The sequence below is a fragment of the Bos indicus genome, chromosome 15 (genome assembly GCF_029378745.1).
Source record: "Bos indicus isolate NIAB-ARS_2022 breed Sahiwal x Tharparkar chromosome 15, NIAB-ARS_B.indTharparkar_mat_pri_1.0, whole genome shotgun sequence".
Taxonomy (NCBI): Eukaryota; Metazoa; Chordata; class Mammalia; order Artiodactyla; family Bovidae; genus Bos; species Bos indicus.
The window spans coordinates 38,335,348-38,346,276 of record NC_091774.1 but is presented as its reverse complement, the minus strand read 5'-3'; the positions used below and the strand labels follow the sequence as shown (position 1 = coordinate 38,346,276).

The 10,929-nt window shown below is 36.6% G+C and overlaps 2 protein-coding genes across 2 annotated transcripts in view; one reads left to right on the top strand and one right to left on the bottom strand.

The window, feature by feature from the left end:
• Positions 1-10,929, bottom strand: part of CYP2R1 (cytochrome P450 family 2 subfamily R member 1) — a 93,566-nt gene that overhangs the window by 26,805 nt on the left and 55,832 nt on the right. The gene's annotated exons all lie outside the window — the stretch shown is intronic.
• PDE3B (phosphodiesterase 3B) overlaps positions 1-10,929 on the top strand; it is a 161,956-nt gene that overhangs the window by 138,384 nt on the left and 12,643 nt on the right. Inside the window, exon 12 of the mRNA XM_019975147.2 lies at positions 5,997-6,184. Coding sequence (XP_019830706.2) covers positions 5,997-6,184 — 188 coding nt within the window. The remainder of the gene's footprint in view (positions 1-5,996; positions 6,185-10,929) is intronic.

Below are 10,929 nucleotides of genomic sequence, written 5' to 3'. Positions count from 1 at the left end.
TTCAAGAGGATTTGAGTATTCCCTAAGGCAGTGTCTTGTTTTCTGTGCTCCTCACTTCCTTCTGAGTTCTTACTAGCAATGTTATAAGTCCTTATACAATATTATGGAATAAAGTATATGTAGAAACAGTTTTCTTTGGAAAACCAAGTAGCTGCTGAAATGGAAAACTGTGGTAGAAACAAAGACTATAAGGACTATGAAATGCACTGCTTTATTCTGACTACAGTAGAGAATAGAAAAAATGACTATGACACCAAAAGTAACAGCAACAAAAGCAAAAATAAACAAGTGGGACTGCATCAAACTAAAAAGCTTCTACACAGCAAAGGAAACAATTTTAAAAATGAAAAGGCAACCTGCAGAATGGGAGTAAATATTTGTAGTTCATATACTGAGTATAAGGGGTTAATATCGAACATACATAAAGAACTTATACAACTTAATACCCCAAAAAATCCAATTTTTAAACAATGGGCAGAGAAACACAAATCAAAACCACAGTGGGCTATCACCTCACACTTGTTAGAATGGCTGTCATCAAGACAAGAGGCAAGTTTCGGCCAAGATGTGGATATAAGGGAACGCTTGTGCACTGTTAAAGGGAAGACAGGTTGGTTCAGCCACTGTGAACAGTAGTATTGAGATTTTTATTTCTCAAAAAAATAAAGTAGAACTATCATGTGAAGGAGCAATTTCTGGGTATATATCCAAAGGAAATGAAAATAGAAGTTTGAAGAGATATATGCACTTCCATATTTATTACTGCATTATTCATAATAGCCAAGACATGAAAATAATCCATGAATGGATAAAGATGTGTGTGTGTGTGTGTACATGTACACACAATGGAATATTATTCAGCCATGAGACAGGAGGAAATCCTGCCATTTGCAGCAGATGGGCCTTAAGGGCATTATGCTAAATGAAGTATCAGACAAATACTTTATGATGTCAGTTACATATGGAATATAAAAATGCTGAACTTGTAAAAACAGAGAATGTAATGGTGGTTACCAGAGGCTGGGGGTGAGGGAATTGGGGATATGTTGTTTAAGGTTACAAACTTGGAGCTCGTAGATAAATAAGTCCTGGAGAGCTAATGCACAGCATAGTGGTTATAGTCATAAACACTACCTTATAAAGTTCAAAGTTGCTGAGAGACTAGATCTTAATTGACCTCATCCCAGGAAAAGAAATGATAATTATGTGGTGTCGTAGAGGTGTTAGCTGATGCTACAGGTGGTAATCATATTGCAGTATACAAATATATCAAATGAACACATTGTATACCTTAGATTTACACAGTGTTTCACGTTAATTATATTTCAATAAAAAAAGAAATGAAATAACAAGTTTAGAGTTTTAATGAATGGTTAGAGAACCAGATAGTTAAAAGAATTCCTTGACTTTTCTGGTGGCTAAGTGGTAAAGAATCCACCTGCCAGTGCAGGAGACTTGAGTTTGATCCCTGATCCAGAAGGGGTCCCACATGCCGCCAAATAACTTAGGCCTGTGTGCCACGACTACTGAGCCTGTGCTTTAGAGCCCAGCAGCTGCAACTGCTAAGCCCACCTGACGCAGCTATGGAAGCACACACCCTCTACCGCCTGTGCTCCACAAAAAGAGGAGCCACTGCAAGAAGCTGGAGCACTACAACTAGAGGGTAGCCCCTGCTCACCACAACTAGAGAAAGGCCTGAGTACCAGTGAAGAACCAGCGCAGACAAAAATAATTAGATTTTTTAATTAAAAAAAAATTCTTAATTATTATAGTAGGAGGATCGTAACTTCTGAAAACATAATCCGAAGTTTGATCCTGAAGTTACCTGAAATTCAATGCAAGTTGAGTTCATGGCCTCAACTAGGCCTCTTATGTCAGAGCTGTGGTATTGATTGGAAAAGAAAGGACCCTTATAATTGGAAGAATATTTGAGTCGATTTCAATAAATCTGATTACCTTGAACCCCTCATATCTTGCTGTACCTCCATGCTGAAAAACAATCATTTCACCTTATGTTGGTTGCCTGAAGACCTTGTAACAACCTCACCTGAGATTCTTGACTTGTAGGTTTATGCTAGTTCACCTCTAAACCTAGTCCCACCACCTCTCATTTCTTTGTGATCCATAATTAAACTCAGATCTGCCACAATCTAAGTCTGAATACCAAAATAATTTCCTAAATTTATATTGGCAGAAACCTGAGGAACATATATGGGAATGGATTTTAAGTGTTACATCAAGACAAAGGAAGGTAATGGTTGATCTTTCTGAATTTACTGATGTAGGTATACCTATTGGAAATGTGGGTTCTTTTCACTTTGGGGCGGTTATGAATAAATGCTGCTATGAATATTCATCTACCAGCTTTTGTGTGGGTTTATGTTTTCATTTCTCTTGGCCATCTACCTAGTTTTATGGAATTGCTGGGTCATAAGGTGACTCTGTGATTAACATTTGGAGGAACTGCCAAACTATTTTCCAAAATGGTTGCACTATTTTACATTCCCACATGCAGTGTATGAAGATCCCAATTTATTATTATAATAAATTAATATTAATTTATCTGCCATTTATCATTATCTGTCTTCTTGATAGCCATTCTGTGGTTGGTGTGAAGTGGTATCTCACTGTGGATTTTTTGATTCACATTTTTCTAATAGCTAATGATGTTGAGCATCTTTTCATGTTTTTTAGGTCATATGTATATTTGTCCTTTGTCCATTTAAAAATTTTGTCATTTGTCTTTTCATTATTGAGTTGTAAAAGTTTTTTATATGTTCTGGATACAAGTGTCTTATTAAATTTATGATTTGCTGCTATTTTCTCACATTGTGTTATCTTTGCACTTTTTTGACGATGTCTATCAAAGCATAAGATCATGGCATCCAGTCCCATCACTTCATGGCAAATAGATGGGGAAACAATGGAAACAGTGACAGACTTTATTTTCTTTGGCTCCAAAAATCACTGCAGATGGTGACTGCAGACATAAAATTAAAAGAAGCTTGCTCCTTGGAAGATAAGCTATGACAAACCTAGACAGCATAATAAAAAGCGGAGACATTACTTGGCTAATAAAGATCTGTCTAGTCAAAGCTATGGTTTTTCCAGTAGTCATGTATGGACGTGACACTTGAACCATAAAGAAAGCTGAGAGCCAAAGAATTGATGCTTTTGGACTGTGGTGTTGGAGAAGACTCTTGAGAGTCCCTTGGACTGCAAGGAGATCAAACCAGTTAATCCTAAAGGAAATCAGTCCTGAATATTCATTGGAAGGACTGATGCTGAAGCCGCAATATTTTGGCCACCTGATGTGAAGAGCCAACTCATTAGAAAAGACCCTGATGCTGGGAAAGACTGCAGGCAGGAGGAGAAGGGGATGACAGAGGATGAGATGGTTGGATGGCATCACCAGCTAAATAGACATGAGTTTAAGCAAGCTCTGGGAGATGGTGTGGGACAGGGGAGCCTGGTGTGCTGCAGTCCATGAGTTCAGAGTCAGACTTGACTGAGAGACTGAATGACAACAATCAAAGCATAAAGTTTTCAATTTTGATGAAGTTTAACTAATTTTTTCTTTCATTGCTCATGCTTTTGGTGTCATATCTACAAAGGGTTTGTGTAACTTGAGGTCATGAAGATTTACTATGTTTTCTTCTAAGGGTTTCATAGTGCTCTAAGAGTTTCATAGTTTAGGTCTAGGATCCACTAAAACTAATTTGAGGGGATGAAGTAAGGAAGAGGTCTAACATTCATCTTTAGCATATGGAAATCTAGTTGTCTTGACACCATTTGTTGAAAAAATTTCTTTATGTATTCTACATGATTGGTTCTTAAACGTTATAAAATCATTTCTGCCTTTTAAGATGTGGCATTAAGTGAAACAACATGTATGAAAGTGCCTTGTATCATGCAAAGCATAGTTGGCTCTCAACAAGGTCTTGGCTCCCTTATCCAAATATCAGTTGACCGTAAGTATAAGGATTTATTTCTGGAGTCAGTTCTGTTCCATTAATCTATGTACCTATCCTTATGTCATTACCACACAATCTTTTGTTACTAAAGCTTTGTAGTAAACTTCAAAATTATTCTTTTTCAAGATTGTTTTGGCTAATCTGGATCTCTTTCATTTCCATATGAATTTTAGGGCCAGTTTATATATCTCTTGTACAAAAAAGCCAGCTGGGACATTGACAGGAGTATGTTGAACCATAGATCATTTGAGGGAGTATTGCTATCTTAACAATATTAAGTCTCCTGAACCATGAGCATGGATATTTTTCTACTTATTTGTCTTAATTTCTTTCAACAAAGTTTTTTATTTTTCAGGATACTGGTTTTTCACTTCTTTTGTGAAATTCACTCCGAAGTATTTTAGTCTCTTTGAAGCTAGTATAAATGGAATTGCTTTCTTGGGTTCATTTTTTGATTATTTATCCCTAGTGTGGAGAAATAAAATGGATTTTTTGCATATTGATCTAGTACCCTGCAACCTTTATGATCTCATTTTTAGTTTAATACTTTTCCAGTGGATTTCTTAGGATCTTTCTGTATACAGAATCATGTCATTTACAAATAGAGATAGTTCTGCCTCTTCCTTTTCAGTCTCTAATGCCTTTTTCCGAGGCCTCCTTTTAAATGGAATCTTCAGTACTTATGTCTAGTTGTCTGGCCATTTAGTTGTCTTGCCATGTATTTTTTTTATACTAGTAATTTCAGATTAAACATACACAGACTAATGTATTAAGATCCTAATATGTCAATTGTAAGTATATACTGAGTTTAAAAGGATTTTTTGCATTTTTTAATATTTTATATATATATTCTAAATTCTAGGGGCACTACAGAATGCATATAATGCAGAAAAAATTAAAGTTTTCACTCTGATATTGGTAATTTAAATCTTGTTAGAAACTTGAATGTTTAAATATATCTTTATTCATACATTTAAGTATCTTGTTTTTACTTTTTATTTTTAAAAGAAGCTCTAGTGTGGGGAATTCTAAAACTCAATTTAGGTGCAAAATATAAACAGCATGAAAATAATTAGGTATCTTTATAACTATCAGTATTGTGTATTTAAGTTATTATGTTAAAAAACCCTTGTGATTGAAAATATTAAATGAACTAAATCATGATAAAGTCCTTTTGGACTTTGACAAGTCAGGACATTATTCTGTTTCCCCTGCTGAACACAACCAATGAAATTTTGTATCTCTCTGATATCTTTGTGGTTTTCTTTGCTGTCTACTCACAATATACTTTATTATTTCCTTCTTAATACTTTAAGATACCTTTAGCAATAACAATTTGAGTGACCATCTAAATAGGTATAGCCACCAAATTACCAAAAAAGGAGAAACAAATGGTAAGGTGTTAAGGACATCAAAAGCACAGTGCTGAGAGTAAAATTATTGTTTCTAACTAGAAGATACAAAGAATTATACTGACTGGATCACTCCTCAGTTTTCCATACCTTTTCAGTTTTCAGAGTTTTTCTTTACAGTATTTTATAAGGGGCTTCATGGAAGGAAAAAGAAGAGGAAGTAGTGTAGTCAGGGTTACAAATGAAAGGAAATCTATTTGGGTAAGATTTGAAAAGCATGTATGTTGAAATGCTTGCTTTGTTAATATATTAAGTTCCTAAGTCTCTATAGTGTTTCATGTAATTTTATTCTCTAGATTGTTTTTTCCTATTACTCTGGCCATTATGTTTAACCTTTAAATAACAAAAGTTTAGAAAATCAGAGGTTTCTAAGGATAACCACTAGCTTGAGTTAACAGAGCATCATGAGAATCCTGTCATGTCGTGTTTAACACTGCTCCTCTCTGTTAGCATGTATGTTGGAAATAGCATACTATTTTATGTCCATGTTTAGAGAGTATTTCTTAGGTAAGTCAACAAATAAGATGATCATATTACCTTTGGGAAGCTCCTTTTAGCCTCACCGTAAGGATTTTATATGTAATGCTCTTTCATTTTGCTTGTTCCTCAGCAATTAACCCTGAGCGAATTGCTTACATTTCGTCGAGGAGCTGCTCGATTCCAGATGAGAGCTATGGCTGTCTATCTTCAAACATTCCTGCGCTGGAACTGATGGCTCTGTATGTGGCAGCTGCCATGCATGACTACGACCACCCGGGACGGACAAATGCGTTCCTAGTGGCTACCAATGCCCCTCAGGTAGGAGATAACTTTCAGAAAGTCTGAGGAATGATGCTGAGATTTTACAGCCAGGCTACATTTCCCTTTGCACACCATTCTTCAGTTGAAGCATTTTGCTGTTGGATAAAACACGTTGTTATGACATGTGCTAAAGAGTTAGGGAAAGATATTCAACTGGAAGATAAATAAAAATATTCCTGAAAGAATAATTCACTGTTTTTATAAAATTCTGGAGTCCTGTGCTGTCAGTATCTTTGCCTTTGATCAAATTGGTAAGATTTTGACTAGCTGTTAAGACTTACTCTTCCTTCTAGCCATATCCTTCATATGCCTAAAAACTGTAATAACTGAGAATTGTTATTATTTTTGTTATCCTCTTTTTGTCCTCTAAGACATGCCATAATATGCATTCTCTTAGCTCAGCATATATTCATATATGTAAAAAATCTTCTAGTACATTGTTTTTGAATTCAGTACAGTTGATAAGGTGCAAGATTTCTTTAGGGTCACAATTTGCATAAGAGGTAGGAGTTTCCAACAAATGGATGCTGTAATTATAATAGCTTTAAATATTAGGACTTGGAACTAAATACAGGCAGCCCTCCATATCCAGGAGTTCTGCCTCCCTGGATTCAATCAACTGCAGATCAAAAATGTTTGAAAATTTTAAGAATTCCAGAAAGTTCCAAAAAGCAAAACTTAAATTTACTGCATACTAGTAACTGTTTACATTGTATTAGGTATTATAAGTAATCTAGAGAAGATTTAAAGTATACAGTGGATGTGCGTAGGTTATATGAAAATACTGCATTACTTTATATATATTTTATATGAGCATCTGCAGGGGTCCTAGAACCAATTCCCTGAAGATACTGAGGGATGGCTGTGCTTGGTTTTAAGCAGAATTTAGTGTGATGACTTAGCAACTAAAAAACAAAAAGTATGGTTGTGAGTTTTTGTTTAGGCAGATGATTCCTGAAATGTCAGCTTTGTATTTCTGCCTGCCTGCCTGGCTTACAAAGAGCAAGTTGTCAATGTTGTTTACTGAATTCGTCTTACTTCCTCACTTTGTTGCTCTACGTTCAAACCTCAGTTCTGATTCTTTCATCTTTTATAGCCATTCTCCCTGTTCCTCTTCTCATTTCTCTTTCTTTCACACACTCCCAGCACTTAAAATATAGGAGATAGTTTCTCTAGCCAGAACAAGAATAGGATGCAGAGAGAGAGAGAAAATTAAAAGTGCTAGGTAATTCATTTTCTCTAATTAGACTTTATTCATAGCTCATGATTTCCAGGTAACTTTTAGATGAATTTCAATCTAGATATTAATGTTTTTCCACTTTCTAAGAATTGCTTTGGGAGATATTACCCACTTATATTGGGGGCAGGAGGAGAAGGGGACGACAGAGGATGAGATGGCTGGATGGCATCACTGACTCGATGGACATGAGTCTGAGTGAACTCCGGGAGTTGGTGATGGACAGGGAGGCCTGGCATCCTGCGATTCATGGGGTTGCAAAGAGTCGGACATGACTGAGCGACTGAACTGAACTGAACCCACTTATAAGCACATTTCCTCATTTGCAATCCCACTCTGCAAGAATCAGATGCCCATTTTCTCTAGCCTAGCACTTCATAATCTTTGAAAATCCTAGTTCTATAGCAAGTCACAGACGGGCACAATAGAAAAAGTACTAGTCTTGGGATGGAGAGACCTGCGCTTGATTTCTGGTTACCCACTATTAGCTGTGTGACATTAGGCCATTAACCCTTACTTTCTGAACCTCAAAATATGTACCTGATGTGAGTATGGGTAAAAAGAGATAATATTTGGGAAGTTTTCTGCTGGATCAGATTATCACGTAGACAGAAATTATTTACTATTCTATTCCACTCTCTACTTTCATTCTCTCTTGATCAGCATTGAGTATAGGTGAGTCAGACTTGTATATTACCTCTTCTTCAAGGCTATTACAAGTCAGTGAATTCTAGTGTTGTTTGTCTTGCACTGCAGATAGTTTAAAACAATGACACATGAATGTATTCAATAATTTATATGTACTCAAAACTGTTGTCCTGAACAAAATACAAACATAAAGTCTAGACACTGTCAATAACTATGTGTTATTTCTAAACTCTCATTGTTAAGGACAGCCAAGAGATGAAGCAGTGAGAAGGGCCGGAATGAAAAGGAAATTGATCAGAGAGTTCAGCTGTGAAAAAGTATAGCCTTTTCCCTGGTCTCTGCGCTTACTTCCTGATGCTCTTCAGTCCGGGTTCAACACACAGCAGCCAGAGGGGCCCTGTTCTGCCCTGAACCCTCACTCCTAGTAAAAGACAGTCATTACAGTGGCTCAGAAGGTCCTACACGACTTAGCCCCCATTAGTTCTCTTTAAACTCACTCAGGTCTAGCCTCACTGGGTTCCTTGCTATTTCCTCCTGTGTCCCAGGCACACTCCCTTTCTGAGAACCTGGCCTCCTTCTGTTCTCTCGCCCGCAGTGCTCCTTCCCTACACATCTATAAAGATCCCTTTGTGACTTCCTTCCACCTAAAATTTCAAAAGCTCCTCCATGACACTCGTTATGTTCCTCCTCTGTTTTTTCCACAGCAGCGACCATTTAGCATACTATGTATTTTGTTGTGTATATTTTAGTGGAATATGAATTTCTATGAGGCCAGACATTTTTCTTTTATTCCCTAATACCTAGAATGATGCCTAGCACACAAAAGGCATTCAGGAAACATGTACTGAATGTTGAAGGATGCCTAATTTCTTTGCTCTGCTGGGCTGCTAAGCTTGTCTGAAATATACTCTATTGTTCCCAAAGTAATGAGGTTCACCAGACCTTCTTCAGCCAGTGCCTATGAGATAAGGACTCTTGTGAAAACGTGAGGCTTAACCTGTTTATTAGGTAATAAAGCAGTCTCTCTCATTTTAGGAAGCTCAATAAGTCTAATCAGGCCATAATTAGTGAAAGATATTATTTCTCTGGTGTATGATAAAAAGGGACAATAGGGCATAATACCACCAATAGGACCAAGCATTCTCCTTTCTCATGGTAAGGGAAGTGTGTGGGAAGACTTAGGAAGACTATTTTGAATCCCTGCCATAGAAGGGGAAACATTCAGTCAAGTTTATCCTGGAGGGACATCAGTATTAAAATTATAAGAGATTTCTGAGCTATTTTCAAATGAATGGATGGCTGGAAGATGCTGATTAGTGATTGAGATATTACCGTTTGAGTTGGATTGGCCAAAAAGTTTGTTCGGTTAGTGAACACATTCAATAAAGTTCTTGGTGAAAATGAAATATATGTCTTTTATTTGTACTTAAAACTGAACGAACTTTTTTGCCAGTGCAGTTGGCCAAAACATTTTGATTTGGGGTCAAAGGAAACAATACTGAGAACTATAGATCTGAGACAGTCATAAACATTTGTCCTCCCAAATATGGATCAAGATGGCAACTAAGCAGGTGCGTTTCCCCCCCTTTCCTCCTGATCAAAATAATAATAAAAGATAAAACGCATTACAACAGAGGGGAGTAGGCAGAAGGATATTATCACCAGTAAGTTAAAGAATTTCATACTGTTTTTGGAAAATGAAAATCATGTGGGCAAATATAATGATATTAAAATACACTAGAAAGGAAGCCAAGGTTTGAGTGGAACCCTGGCGACTCCTGATGCCATTGCCCTTGTCTGCTACACACATACACACACACCTCTCCCATATAACATACACCATACACCTTAAAGCAAGGCTACCGTGACTTATCTATTCACTTCTAGGCAGAAAACACATCTCTTAAATACTGAAGGAAATGGCCAAAGAGATTTAGTACTCCAGAGTAAATCCTTCTCATTTTGGAAATCACACTGGTAATTCCAAAGCAAAACCTGCTGGGTAAACAAGCCCCACCCACATTAACAGGCCTCCTACTCATCCTTCCCAATTAAAGAGACTTAGCAGTAAAACTTACACAAGGCTATGAAATGCATACTGAAGGACAGGCACTATTCTAGGCAATACTGTTGAACAAAACAGGCAAAAAATACATTCTGCCCATATGGAACTCACATTCTAGTAAAGAAAAAACCAACAAGTGTGTGTGTGTAAAAGAGAGATGATTATAAATGCTAGGAAAAATGTAAAACAGGGGAGGAGATGGTGCTGGCATAGAAGGATTATTTTCAAGTTAAGAGTTCTGTATCCAGCTAAGCTACAGTTGAGTGTTAAGAGCAAAATAGAGAGTCTTGGGTATACAAAGATTTAAAAAAATCATGTTCCATCCATCCTATCTGAGAAAGGTACATAAAAATGTGTTTTAGGCAAAACAAGAGTGATAAACTATGACAAGGGTCTTAGAAGACACAGGATTAATCACCAGAAATCTTAGGACGCAGAACTTGAGGGTAAAGGAGTCCCTAGATGGAAGCTGCTTATCAAAACTGTTTCTTTAAAGAGAAGCACTTCTTAAAAAAAAAAGTAGCTGCATTGTTTTCTGCTGCACCTAATTTGTTTACTGCCTCTATTGGATTTTCTTTTCAGTTAGGAATATTAGTTTTTTAATGAAAACAGTCCTTCTTAATCCAAGATTCTTCACTTCAGAAAGATTAAAATACCTTCTTATAATCTTACGACTGTGACCTAGAGATTTACTTTAACGTCTCCTTTTTCTTGTGGTTCAACAGGAGACATTTGTTCAGATTTGTCATAGCTTCCTGTTTGATCTAAGTGTTTATGTCTGATGGGTTTTTC